At 42.2% G+C, this 14,452-nt stretch overlaps 2 protein-coding genes across 2 annotated transcripts; one reads left to right on the top strand and one right to left on the bottom strand.

The window, feature by feature from the left end:
- Positions 1-350: 350 nt before the first annotated feature.
- peds1 (plasmanylethanolamine desaturase 1) lies at positions 351-2,776 on the bottom strand (the record flags this gene model as incomplete). Its single annotated transcript, XM_079226367.1, has 6 exons — positions 351-472; positions 594-806; positions 962-1,106; positions 1,194-1,285; positions 1,451-1,570; positions 2,641-2,776. The coding sequence occupies 6 exons, from the start codon at positions 2,774-2,776 to the stop codon at positions 351-353; spliced, it is 828 nt and encodes a 275-aa protein (XP_079082493.1).
- Positions 2,777-4,772: 1,996 nt separating this feature from the next.
- On the top strand, positions 4,773-6,343 carry cebpb (CCAAT enhancer binding protein beta). Its single transcript, XM_079226704.1, has one exon. The coding sequence runs from the start codon at positions 4,960-4,962 to the stop codon at positions 5,863-5,865; it is 906 nt and encodes a 301-aa protein (XP_079082830.1). The 5' UTR covers positions 4,773-4,959; the 3' UTR covers positions 5,866-6,343.
- Positions 6,344-14,452: the final 8,109 nt, after the last annotated feature.

Genomic DNA, 14,452 nt, shown 5'->3' with positions numbered 1-14,452 from the left:
TCTCCTTGGAAATGATTTCAAATCCACTGTATCTGACAATAAAGTATCTGAATAAACCTTCTGAGCAAATGCATTTGCAAATCACCTCAAAAAAGTGATGAGTTGTCTTAGACACACAAAGAGTTGAGGATATATTGCGTTTTGAAATGAGGATCTCCACAAGTGAGTAAAGAAAAAATTCCATCAACAGAGCCCTCCTCCTGGAAAACAGACAAAATGTGCAAGACTTAAAGCTATGGCATCAGAAAGTGTTTGTTAGTTTTTCTTTCTATGGATTACAGTTTTTGTGAGGCAAAAAAGGGGGATGAGAAGCCTGGACCTCTGAGGTAGGGTGCAGTCAGCCTGCGGCGTTACTTGACTTTTTGAGCCCACTTCAGGTCGTCCGCCCTGGGCTTCTCTCCCGTAACACCCTGGATAAGATCCTCCAGGTTCCTCCAGAAACCCAGCTTCTCCAGAGGGTAGTTCAGCCAACCTGGAGAGACAAAGCTCAATGACAAATCTGCCCGACTTGCATCGGATAAACTGCGAGCATCCCGCCTCAGAACACGATTTACATGCCGATTTGAACCCGTACACTTATACTAAAGACAAACCTGTAGTGATGCAGAAGTACGTCTCATGAGGCGAGACGTGATGGACGCGGTGGTGCTTGCGGGGGAGGATGACCTGGCAGTCCTGGAGGAACACAACCCAACGAGGCAGGCCAACGTACGTGTGCGACCACTTGTGAATCTGGTTGGTTAGGGTCACAAAGATGGCTAATGCGAACAAGTAGCAATACCAGGGGTAGTTACGGTAAATCTCCACTGCAAAAAAAAAGGAGACAGAAACTAATTTGTTTGGTGTATTTTTTTCTTCCTCAGAATGGTCATTGAAATCACATGAATATTGCATGGAAGGAACAGTTTAGAAAATCGGACAGAAGGAAATGTCAGATTCGGTTTGTTGATACAAAACTCACCAGGGGAGAGGGTGAGGAAGCTGAAGGCCATGTTTGCTAGGGGGACTATGGTCAGCATGCAGTTGTCACCATTGGTCTCAATGAAGTCGTGACGGGTAATGGCTGTGGGGTCGATGTGGTGCTCTCGAAATGGCCGTATAAAGGCCTGAAAAACATGAAATACGCATTGTGAATGCAGAAAATGTCCTTTAAAAAAAAAGATTATTTACAGTATAAACAATGGATATCTTACCTTTCCAAATATGGGTAAATCCACTGATCCCCACGTATCAGCCCCCCAGTGAACAAGTCCCGATGCAAAGTCGGCAGTGAGTATTCCCGCCACTGAAAAATGAGTTTGAGGAAGAGAAAAGCCCAGAAAAAGGATGAGAAAACCATTCAAACCGGCTAAAGAGAGAACAAACAACACTTTGTTTGGACTGCAGCTCTAAAAACAACAGAACTCATCAACCAGTGGCAATATTAGATAACGTTTCAGTCAGCACTTACCAATGCTCAGCAGGATGTACCACAAGTGTCCAAGGTGGAAATTGGCAAGAAGGTGAATGAAATTGAAGGCCATGAGAGAGAAGCAGAGAACGACACATAACCACTCTTGAAATCTTTTGCCTGAAAGAAAAACAGGAGCCGGCCGTATTAGTACGATTCAACACATGAGCATCAGTTGCTGATAAAAAATGATCAGGGACATTATGTCCACAGCTCCTGAACATGATGTGATCTTAACAAAAAAAACGTCCAGAGGTTAGTAAACAAGGCAACATGATTAACCATCAGATGCTTCCTTGTGCCAGTGAGGCCACGTTCCTCTGCACTTTGCTTGTTACATGACCTGAAATACCAGTCCACGTGGACGTACGTCATACAACTCAAAGGAAAGTCTTAGAAAGTCTGATCACCAACTCTCGTCTTAGCTGTCAGATAAGGTCCTCAACTGATATGAGGAGCTCAAAAGACATGAAGTGTTTGTACACTTGGGCGTGAAGGCCTTTCACTTCATGCATTTGGTAATGAATAACCAAATCCACCATGGGGTAATACATAAATAATAAAGTAACCTGAAACACAAGAGGAGTGGCTAGCATCTAAAAAAATATCTAATTAATAATGCTCATGCATTGCTCTCAGAGTGACAGTCTGCGAGCTGAGAACCAACACTGTTATGAAAGGTCACAGCAGCTCCAGGGACGAACGAGGCAGAATCAGAGGCTCCTTCACCCGCTGCCGGACATGTCAAAGAGGACAACAGCGACTCAAACACAAATGCAACCTCAAGCTCGTGATTCCTGTTGAGTAACAACAAAAGTCTGACTGTGACACACACACACACACACACACACACACACACACACACACACACACACACACACACACACACACACACACACACACACACACACACACACACACACACATACATACATACATACATACACACTCACTCACTCACTCACTCACCCACACACACACAGCTGTCGCTCGTTGTTCCGGGCCATTCAATGTTAGCAGTTAAAGGTAAATAGGGTCCTCTTGATGCGATTTTACAAGTTGTTTTATTTATTTTTTCAGGGTCCAAACGTTACTTGGTAACTACGCTATGTAACGCCTGTCGCTCGTGGCCACTTGAACCGGGGGAAAACAAGTCCGCGAGACGGAGCTGCTGCGGTCGATTGACTCACCTGGTGAGTACAAATTGGCTAGTTCTTGAGCCCCGGCGTGTTGTGGACCCCATCTGGCCGAGGCCCGGCTCGGTCCCCCGGTCTCCGTGCTCTGTGTTTCCACTCCACACCGGCTCTCGGTAACCATTCTCGCCATTTCTCCACTGTGGGCCCAGCCCCTTCAATGAATCTCTCTCTGCTCGTCGTCAGTAACCAACGGTATCATCTAGTTCTCAGCCCACAGACAGCGTAACGTGTTCAGCCAATCAGGGGGAAAGTCGTTGATCGTAGCAACCAATCGCCGTCAAGGAAAATGTTCCACGGACAGTCGATTGACCAATGGGGGCTTTCGAGGGCAAAGACCGCATTTCCTGACTCCACCCGTCCTGTCTGGTGCCTGCTCTGCTCTCGGTCCTCTGCTGGGTGTACAGTAGATGGAGCTCTCTCGCTCTCTCTATGTAACATATAGTACATGTTGTCAAACAACGGAAGGTGTTACAGCGACACCTGTCACATTCTGTGATGCTACAGCTGAAAAAGGCCGAAAGTTTGACAATATATCGGCAGGTGAGGCATTCACGGCTAAGCAATAGTGGAAGAATTATCGAAACTTTGTACTTAAATCAAAATTGAAAGTTATATTAATAAGCATTAGAAACCTAAATATACTACAGTCAGGGTTTTTGCTTTTGCAGCCTCATTTAGTCTGGTGTGAGCACTACTTTTCGGAGGGAAATATTACACGTTTGACTCCAGTCCATGTATTTGACAGCCGGAGTTAGTGGTTACTTTTCAGATCAATATTTTGCATAAAAACTTAAGCTTATGCTATCAAATGCATTGTTGAGGGAGAGTGCATTAGAGACAGCTTTTCAGTATTGACTTGTGACTAGTATTGACCAGTGGTGGCAAGTAACTGAGTGCTTCGTAATACGTATACTACTCTTCTACTCTTTTTTTTTTTTTGCTCTAGGGCTTCCATGTTAATCAGGCTATAGGAGGGGGGTCACCATTTTTAGTAACAGCAGATAGCAGATAGCAGATTGTACTGAAATAAAGTCACAAACTCTCTTATAATTCTGGGAAATGCAAGACATGTTTTTAAGACACAAGTGTTTTTGGCTGTGCACCAGTGAAACAGTTTATGTAGAGATACGCATTGTCCTAAATATTTATATTATCTCTGTTGCTGTATTACCGCTTGTGTACATTCCTAAAGCTCACCACAAGATGGCGGTAGGGCCGTACACTAAAACGACATCAGTTAGCTCTGACTATCGTAGTGTACGTCAGAAGACCTGGTCGTTAAGGTATGAGTAGCCCCTGTGCATTGGGGCTCATGCGGCCAACTGAGCACGTGTATGACACCAAGACCTGTTTTGCACCAGAGCCAAGTCCCTGTGTCCGGTTCGTATAACGTGTTTGTAAGCTCCTTATTGTTAAATGTAATGTTCTGAGATTAACATTGCGATGTGAAAACACCTTTCAGAGTTTGAGTCATAAATCAGGCGGACTAAACGCCTAACACCCACCCTGACCCTCATGCAGTGTTGGAGCGGATGTGTCATGTTGTACAGTTTGACCACACAACAACAATCTGGTATAAACAAGTCTGTGTTTGTGTTGTGGGGAAACAGCTGTCTGGAGATGTGTCTCGGGCTGCTTTCATGAGCGTCGACGTTCCGGCGTACGCATGAACTTGGTTGCCTGAGTCGGATTTGTTTTCCATGGTTGTCGAGTGGATGAGATGCGGCTGTAGAGGGCGTGAATGGACGTGTTGTCAACAAATGCTGGTAAAAAAAAATAAAAAAAATCTATCGTTGGTGTTGGTTTGTATTTTCACTTTTTATTTGAGTTGTCTCAGTTTCGTTTTTATAACACTATTATTATATAATACTACTGAAAACCAATGTAAGTACATTTCCACTCTAGTCTAGTCACAACTAAATGTCAAAAATTCCACACACACACAACAAACACAAAAAAACCTGATAAACACACATATATAGTTATAGGAAAGGTCCTCCAAAATCAGCACATATTGTCCGGTTGGCTCTTCGCTGCGCGTCACGCACCTGCCCAGCTAAAACCCCGCCCCGCGCGTCTAATAAAACCCCCCGAGACAGGAAGACTTGTCAATCCCTCCCAATACATGATCACTGCTTCTTCAAAGTAGTTTCGCTGCGTGTTGTCACAGGCAGTGAGTGACACGGGAGATTTAAACTCGTCGCAGTCAGACACTTTCAGGCCATTTCACAACTGAGGCAACTGAATCCAAAACAATCTGGGCGTCTCATCTCAGCCATCCATGCTCCTTCAATCCGGCGGGTGTTAAGATCCATGGAAGTGGCCGGCTTCTACGACGAGGGCGGCTTTGCTATTCACAGTCGAGACAGCATTATCAGTCCCGTCAGCAACGGCTCATACTGGAGGGTCAGCGACTCGATGACGGAGCTGGGCATTGAAGAACGGGAGAGAGCGATAGACTTCAGCGTTTACCTGGATTCAGCTTTGCACAACTGTCCGCAACTGGCGGCGCAGACGCAACAGCACCAGCAGCACCAGCAGCACCAACAGCAGCAGCAACAGGGGGACGTTTTCTCCGATTTCCTGGCGGAGAACAAGCTCAAGAGAGTTGCCGCTTTACAGAACTACAAGAACTACTCGCTGTTGAACGAGCTGGAGAGCAGCCAGTGCGACAACTTGAGGGACCCCAGGGAGCCCTACGCGCTGGGTTACACTGAGCTGCAGGAGACCCGCGTGGATAGTGTGCTGAGCCCTGAACTCACCGGGAGCCGCTACAGAGCTGCCGCCGCCGCGGCTGAGAGAGACGACAGTCAGAGAGACGCAAATATGGAGAACGGCTCGTCTGGTTTCTACATCCATTACCAGTCCACCAGCGGCAGTCTTGGGAACATCTCCTCCGCGTCCTCGACCTGCTCCAGCCCGCCCGGCACACCTGGCCCTTCAGGTAAAAGCAGGTCTCCATTGCACAGTGGCAAAATGTCCTCCGGGAAAACCAAGAAACGCCTGGACAAGGACAGCGAAGAGTACAGGGTGAGGCGGGAGAGGAACAACCTCGCAGTGAGGAAGAGCAGGGACAAAGCCAAAGTGCGCAACATGGAGACTCAACATAAAGTGCTGGAACTGGCTGCAGAGAACGATCGTTTACAAAAGCGCGTAGAGCAGCTGTCCAGAGAGCTGTCCACCCTGCGCAACCTGCTCTCTGCCACCGGACAATGTTAGAAAAGCTCCGCCAGAGACTCCAAAGCGGGCCACTTTTGCCGCTTCTCTAATCATCGATGGACTTTCGAGCTGGAGGTGATCCACTGAACAAGTGTTGAAAACGGTACGCTTCACAGGTGAAGACAGCGGCCACCAGTTTACAGGGACAGTTGAAATGGGACTGAAGGAGTGGGGTGCATGGATTGCGCAATCATTCACGATTCTTCACATGTCACCGTAGCTTTATTCTCAGATGTAATTTTGTGTATGCAGTATTTTGGTGCATATTTTACATACACGCGAGTGAATTTCTACATGTTGTGTATCTGGAGCAATGGTTGTTAAGGGAAGAGTTGTGCTGCAGTGAAATGATGCAACTCTTTGTAATAGTATTGGCAATGAATGAAATAAGTCAAATTATTTAATATTGAATGGTTAAATGCTTTACATGTACTTGATATTTTATTGAATTAAACAGATTTATACTTTGTCTAAACAATTACATTTGTAACTTCTTTTTTTCTGTCATTTATGAAGCAGGTGCAGACAGGGGTGTTGTGCTTGCCTTACATATTCACACACTCCTAGTCACACTGTGTGTTTCAATGTGTTTCAATTACAACATTATGCTGCAGATAAATAATGGTTCGACATTAAGGCTAATTTGCAATCGTTTAATTCAGGTCATGACAAACAATTGAAAGAGACATCAACAAGCTAAAGGTTTTTGAACATATAGTGAATTTTATATATCTAGTCTTCACCAATGAGGCTAAAGACATTTTAATAATGCCTCAGATCACCATCTCAATACATTATTATTTACACAAAGCAGTCGTTATACGGTGACAGAAATCTCCTCTGTTGCTGAATACATAATGAGGATTGATATGCAAAATCGTGTTTTTCTATTGCTGTAGAATAGAAAAATGAAGGGATTCCTCATAATACCAGACTGCCCATATACTATCATGTGGTAACTCTTAATGTCAACTCAATGCATTCCTGTGTTTACTCGTGTATTGACCCACAAGTCCTCAGATCCTGAAATACATCCAACCAATTTATACTGAAACGATACTGCTGAGAGCAGCGGAAAAAAAAAAAGAAGAAAGAAAGACACTGCACGTAGCACCGAAATGTTAGCTTTATCTTTAGCACACGACTCTGTCAATAGTCTGCTGGGTCCACTGGCCCAGAGAGGGGTTCAAGGTTGCATAGAAATTAATCAGCAACTAACCTCCTCACACCACTTCAGGTCACGCTTCAAAAGCCAAAAGACCTGGCTGGGAGGCAAGATACCAATAATCCTTAGCAAACCTTGTTTTGCCCTGAAGTGGGAAACACTCAGCAGAAAATGAAGAAGTTAAAAATGGGAGTGACAAAGTAGGTTACACCACACATGATAGATAAGTCGACTACTTGTTTGCAGTGGAATTTACCAAGGAGTTAGACTGCATTTCACCGCACAATAAGAAACGTATCTGTCTCAAACAAGCAAACCCCAGACAGAGAGGATAAAGAAAGAGGCACAGGGATTTGTAAATGATCCATGACAATTCAGGGTGGGGAATGTTTTTCTAAGTCAGCAGGAAAAAAGCAAAAGAAAACACCTTCATTTAGCTATTCAAGAGGGAACATGCATGTACTTTATGGTCAGTGAAAAGTCACTTTATGTTCTCACAAGTAAAGTATAAAAACTGTTGCTGGTTTGTGCAGTGGAAGATGACATTTTGAACAGAGTGGATGTTTCAACACACTCAATGATGGAACAGTTTAGCTTTTAACTGTTGTGCAATATCCTCCCTTTCCAACGCATCACCACTTGAAGAATGCTACACCCACAATTGAATAAGACATTGTTATCCTCCATGAACATCACAATAGCTGTAAATAGTTGTGGTTTAGCTTTCGGCCTCACTGGGTGCAAAACAGTGCCACATAGGCTGATCTTTTCTTTTTTTACATCTTTCAAGAAAAGTTGTCGATATTCTAAAACATAATCAACTAAACCGCAGAAACAATTCATGTGTCATATAATGAGTTAATGATTTAACATCCAGTACTCCATTGTTGTGACTTTTTATGGTGCATTTCCTGCTCTTCTCGCTCTCATTGTAGCCGTCATCGTTGGCAAAGATGCATTTAGACATTCTCTGCATTTTTTCGTCGATGACCCCTCGTTTCCTATTGGAGCCCCAATTCAGTCTTTCTCTGCTCCTGGCTCACATGCTAACAGGAGAGAGGGAAATTCCCACACAGGATGACCTCTTTTCTTGAAAGTTTAGCCCTGCCCCCTTTCCACATTTTACCGTCAATGGGCAGTGTCTGTCCGTAAACTCCTTGTTGCATCACAGCCCCTCCACAGGCCAACTGGCCTCCTAAAAAACTCCTCTGATAAGGCAATACACACACACACACACACACACACACACACACACACACACACACACGCACACACCCGTCAATCTAATGTCCACTCTGTACAAGTTAGTGAGAAATCTATGAGTCATGTTCGTATGCTTTTGTGATGCATATTACAAGCTGATCTTCCTCAAATCACTTTTCTACATCGTAGCATTAGATTGTGTTTTTCAATTGATTAAAAAAACGTTGGATGATGAAAACTCAGCCATCTATTACATGACACGTTGTTTTTTGTTTTAATGTGGCCTTGGTCCAGTTGTTCTTGCTTGTTTAGTTTGACAATGATAAAGTTGACACAACATGTGTTGCTGTTTTACATCATGAATATCATAATCTGTGTGTTGGAGTTACATTTTAAACAAGGAGCAAAACTCAAATATAATCAAATCATCAACATTTTTTAAGTAAAAATTTAAAATATTCGCTGTTTCACGGTTCTCAAATTAAAGTATTGAATGCTTTTCTTTGTTACCCATGAACTGAATATCTTTAGATTTTGGAGTATTGGTCTTGTCTGTCGAACTCAGTCCCAAGCTCATTGGTTCCTACTTGAGATGCATCTTTAAAAATAGGTCATAAATACATACTCTGTACTTAAACAGCGGAGCACTTTGGCTTTTAACAAACTTCACTCAGACAAGAATAAAGTGTGCATTTGTTGTGAACTATTTTCAGTCACAGAACAAACCATATTTGGTGCTCCAGTGAGCACCAAATAGATGTCGTATGTGGAATCAACTCAAAATAAATTACCCAGGTTCATCATAGTGAGGGAACATGTCACCCAGTGCAACCGTGTGGCTCATTAGTGGGTTTTTAATAATGTTTGGACAAAAATTAAGCTTCACGCACCAAACAATTAATAATATTATGGGATTTGTTGACAATAAGGAACATAGAATATAAACAAAGTCATCCTTTAAATGTAGTCTGTTTCTGACAGACACAAGTCAGTTAGTTTCTGTGTTATATCTTTTGATGTTTGTTATTCTAAATCCACCTGCTCACAGTTAATCTGTGGAGTACCTCATAGTTCTATCCTGGGTCCTGTTTAGTTTTCTATTTCTATGTCCTTTTTGCACATTTCTTCCTTTAATCGCTCAAATTACCTTTCGATAAATATAGATATGTGATATAGAACATATTCTACTCGTTCAATTTGTAAACGCTTTTCAAACATTTCATAATCTTTATGATTAATTATAAACAGAGCTCAATTAATAATCAAACAACCTAAGATGTATAGAATATGCATTGACTTTCAGTGGATTTTAGACCCTCAGATACTGAAATGGTTTATGTAGAAATATTTGATCAAGAAGCTGGAGATACTCTCCCCGACATTTTTCTCTTTGCAGACTTTGTGGCTGCAGTGTCACATCATGCCTTGTATCTATATCATATAAACACTGTTTGTCAGTCAAAGTATTGAAGACTTTTAAAGCCAATGATGATTGCCAAGGTAAACTTTCTAATGATTCTCACAAGTCTGACCAAAGGCACAATGCATTCAAGGTGTGTGCACCCTCTGAAACTCCGAAATGCTCTTTCAAAAGTAGCCAAACCCGTGTCATCTTTCTAGCCACAATTAAAATAAGAAATGTATAAATGGTGATTTTAAGACTGTGGTTCTTGCTTGTTTAATTGCAGTTCCTCCTCTAAGTGAAAGGAACACCGGATATCTGGACCATGGGTTGTAACGGGAAGCCAGACCGCCTTAGCTACGGTAAACGGACCAGAACATGATCTGTCTTGAAGTGCACCAAGATTTCAACATCTTAGTTCACTTCTGCTATTTTCGCCGTAGATGACTGTGAAAACACTAAACTGACGTGCAGAAGTGACTTGCGGTGACTACACAGGATCAAGTACCACTGCCCAGATCTTGTGTAACACTAGCCCATCCTTGCAAAATGACCGTTCATTCTTAGAGAAACACTGGTGTGTAAGAAAAGTTAATTTCAATATACTCGCAGTGTATGAAGGGTTCATTGATAGTGTATGCGGAGTGCTCAACAGGTGTGTCTTTACTGCGTACAGAACTGCGATGATCAATTCATAGATTAACATGTAAACGAAGCCTGATAAAAACACTTTTCCTTTTCGCTGAGCTACAAAATGTTGGAATCTGACAGGAAAGTCGTGAATGGAAGCTGTATGGAAAATGTTTCATGCCATTTGTGACTAAATTGCGTTAATTATGGTTTAGCTGACTATCACGTAAAAACATTGAAAAACAAAGGATTTCATCAGAATTTCCAAATCGATTAATAGCTATAGAAGGGCAAAAACGACCTCTGAGGATGATTCCTGCAGAATACATTTGAATTAATTCGAAAAAATATTTAGCACTCATGTCAAATGTGACACCTGCTTTTACAAAATGTAAGAAGGTGACCAAACTAGAAAGGTGCACTCAGTAGAGTGCATATCTCCGCCAGGTGTGTATGCAATAACCACTGCTGTATTATGGGATTGAATGAACACGCCCCACAATTAGTTCACACCCCGTCTAGACCACAAGTGTATCTGTCATTTTAATCTATTAGTGCAGTACCCATTGTAAATATGCCTGTTCAGAACGGACTGAATGTTTGGCCTGTTGTGTTGTTGCTGCTGCAGACGACATGCTGGACTGCAGAGCCCTGAAGCTCTGCCCCCGCTGTTACACAGAGGGCTGGATGCTAGTTTATTAAATTCTATACATTTTAAATGTGTCCACATTGCACCAAATTCGACAATATGTGAGTAAATGTGTCGCTGTCCGCAGAGCGGCGGCTGAGCGGCGGCAATGCAGTCAGTCAGCTGTGTTTGTAATTCTGTTAGCTGATAACCAAACACATCATCCAAAACAATAACAGTAGGCAAACTGTTTTTCTTCCAGACATGCAGTCTGTGGTTTCCCCCACTGTGTCTTTGGCTGCAGAGGAGCGACTGGAGTTCGGAGATGCACTAATTTGTGTTATCACATTCCATTATAGATAGAATATTCTGCATTTTAGAAGAGGAAAGTGCATAAATAGTGTCAGTTAAATGTACTGAAGTAGATGCACAAGATCTATTTCAACTTATTGAAGTATAAAGAAGCATTAAATGTTGAATAGTTTTTTAAAGAATAAATAAATACTCACATTACAAGTACTTCAAATGTGTACTAAAGTTCAGCAGTAAGTTTACTTATTTACGTTCCACCACTGAACAAAAGATGGCATCTGATACACTATATTATATTATATATTATTATATTATATTATACTATATATCTATTACAGGGTCACCTCACATGGTGGAAATAATTCCCAGTGAAGAAATCTCTTCTCAACAGTGATGAGCCAACAATTTAGTATGTTATCATACTTGCACACACAAGTCGACCTCAGTAATTTGTAGTTCATTATTGCAGGACTTTATATTAAAAAAAGAAGACATCCAACTTGTCTTTCACAATGCAGCAGATTCTATCAATAATGAAAGTTCAATCCATTGCACTATTCCTCAAAGCTCTCCTCCAAAACTTTCCTAGATTACCAGACACACTGCTCAATTAGACTGACATCCTGTTTTATTTAGACAACTGGGCATTGGAAATTGAGTAATATGGAAGTGAAAATTTGTCCTCTAACACATTCAAGAAATACCACTTATTGTAAATTGTACATTTTAATTAAATCCGGGGATGACAGATGAGCATGGTTTGATCGAACCAGCTTTGCAAGAAGTTTAACATTTAATTGGTATAGCACCTATTGACTGACTTGCTAATCTATTGCTTTGTGTGAAATGTTATTGATAATTATGCAGTTAAAAGGTTATATTCAACTCTATTCTTCCTTACCTGAGAGAGGAAAAAGAAAATCGGTTTGTATTCAGAGAGCATATACAGTATGTGAATTTACCAACAATAGGAAGACAGAACTGTGGGAAGATTGTTCCCCTCTGATCTTGTGACTGCCTGTCAGAAAGCCTGACAGAGGATTTTTAAAAATGAAACAACAATGTTTTGTTGTCATGTTGCCCGCAAAGTAAGATAGTAAAATGTACAGTAAATTCTCAGCTGTACACTCGTAAAATCACAGATACCTTGACATAATAGTACATGTGTGGGCTTTGACATGTACAAATTACTCAACAGGAAGTAGGGTGTGTTGAAGACGTTGGCAGTAGTGAAACATTCCACCCACAAGAGCTTAACTATGTGACCATCCTCACGTTCGCGTCTTACCTTTCACCTCATTCCCAAAAGACAAACAGACAGTCATCGTCATGTGTGTGTGTGTGTGCTTCTGTCACAAACTCAGTGCTGCATCCAAATCAAACTCGGACGCAAACAAAAAAAGTGTTGTTTTTATTTCCACAGTTGCTATGAAGAAAACGTCAACAATCACCCAAAAGAACACCGTGGTGACATCTGTGGTGAGGCAGCTTTGTTTACATCTGGACCACATGTCAATGTCGACGTCATCACTCCTTACTGCGTTCAGCAAGAGGAAGCTTTGAACCAAGGGGAAGCACCAGCTCCAACCTCTTGGTATTTACGACCTATATGCATGAACTCAGCCAATAGATAGTCAACGCACTACATGTCACATTGGCGTCAGGCGTCCACAGCAGCAGCAGCCAGGGGGGGGACAGGAACAGGAAAAGGAACTGCTCAGACGCAACCAAAAGACATCAGCGTCTGAAAGAGAGGCTGCAGTTTAATGAGAACAACAACACAGTGGTGGGCTTTTTTTTATAAATGGCGGGCTGATGCCAAGAGGCACACAGATCTTTTACTAAAGTACCAATGCGACAATTTCAAGAACTCCATTACAAGTAGAAGTCCTGCTTTCAAAATCATGCTGAAGTACAGAGGTGTTACCAGCAGAATGCAATGATATCATCAGAAGTGAAAGTACTTGTACTGCAGAAAAATGTCCTCTGTGACTGATATATTATCACATTGTTAGATTGTTAATACCTAAGTAGCATTTTACCTTAGTAACTGGTTGAGATGGAGCTTCTGTTATCGAAGTTATATACGGTTGGATAGTTTAATCTACTGATTCCCAACCTAGGGTTCAGGCCCCTCTAACGGGTCACAAGATAAATCTGAGGGGCCACACAATTGATACTCAAACCTGTTTTGGCCTTGAACAGTTATTTAAATGAAGCCATTGGAGAAATTTAGAAAGCTTTTCAGGAGCCCTAACTAGACCCTGTTTTTCAACGATCAACACCAATCTCACGCCTGTATGCTAAATATGAACAACCAGTTAGCTTAGCTTTGCACAAAGACTAGAGACACTGGGAAACAGGTGGATTTTGTCACCTTTGAACAGAGCCACGCTAGCTGTTTCCTCCTGTTCCCAGTCAAGCCACAGTCTGCTAACCGGCTGCTGGCTGTAGCCTCATATTTAGCATATTGAAGTATGCATTACTCAAATGTAATGCTACTACCTCAAAATCATAATGAAGTACAGTACTTCAGAAAATGTATTGAGTTGCATTCCACCATGGGTCGATACTGAGGGCCGACTATGTTTCACTTTTAAAAATGATAAGGGCATGAAGAGACATGGTACACCTGACAGAGTACTCGCACTTCCTCGTATCAAACTTCCATTGAACTGTGGCGTGTACGGTGACTCAGACTTTGCAGAGTCACACTTGGAAAAATCTGACTCCCCACACATTCAGGAATTTCCTGATGCCCGCTCGGCTCCCTTGGCAAATGATCTGCAGGCTACGAAAGAGGCTTACAGTCAAAGATCGTCCCACCCACCCTCACAGCTGGCCAGCTATTGGGAAGTTCCAAGTTAATAACTAAGCTGAGGACACATGCTGGAAGAGTCAGCAGGGTAGGGCAGATATCTCTTTTGGTCGATTGTGAATGCGGAGTCAGCAATATGCACAATTAGGCTGAGTAAGGAGGCGCTGTAGTGCACTTTTGACATTTGATCAAGTGACATTTTTCAACTGTCATATTCTGAAGAGCAGTAATAAGTCATCTAATTCACAGACACTGAAATGCCTTGGTGGATGACACACATATATATGATATAGATATGATATACATTCAAAATAAGTAACATGACAACGCTGTCAGATCACTGTCGGTTGTTTCAATAGACACGACTGTGACTTTAAGAAGACTTCCGGTCCTCGGTCACACCTTGATTGTAGTTTTCCTAGATGAGTG

The sequence above is a fragment of the Taurulus bubalis genome, assembly GCF_910589615.1.
Source record: "Taurulus bubalis genome assembly, chromosome: 11".
NCBI classification, from domain to species: domain Eukaryota; kingdom Metazoa; phylum Chordata; class Actinopteri; order Perciformes; family Cottidae; genus Taurulus; species Taurulus bubalis.
The sequence above is the reverse complement of the archived record's forward strand: the minus strand, read 5'-3'. Positions and strand labels throughout refer to the sequence as shown.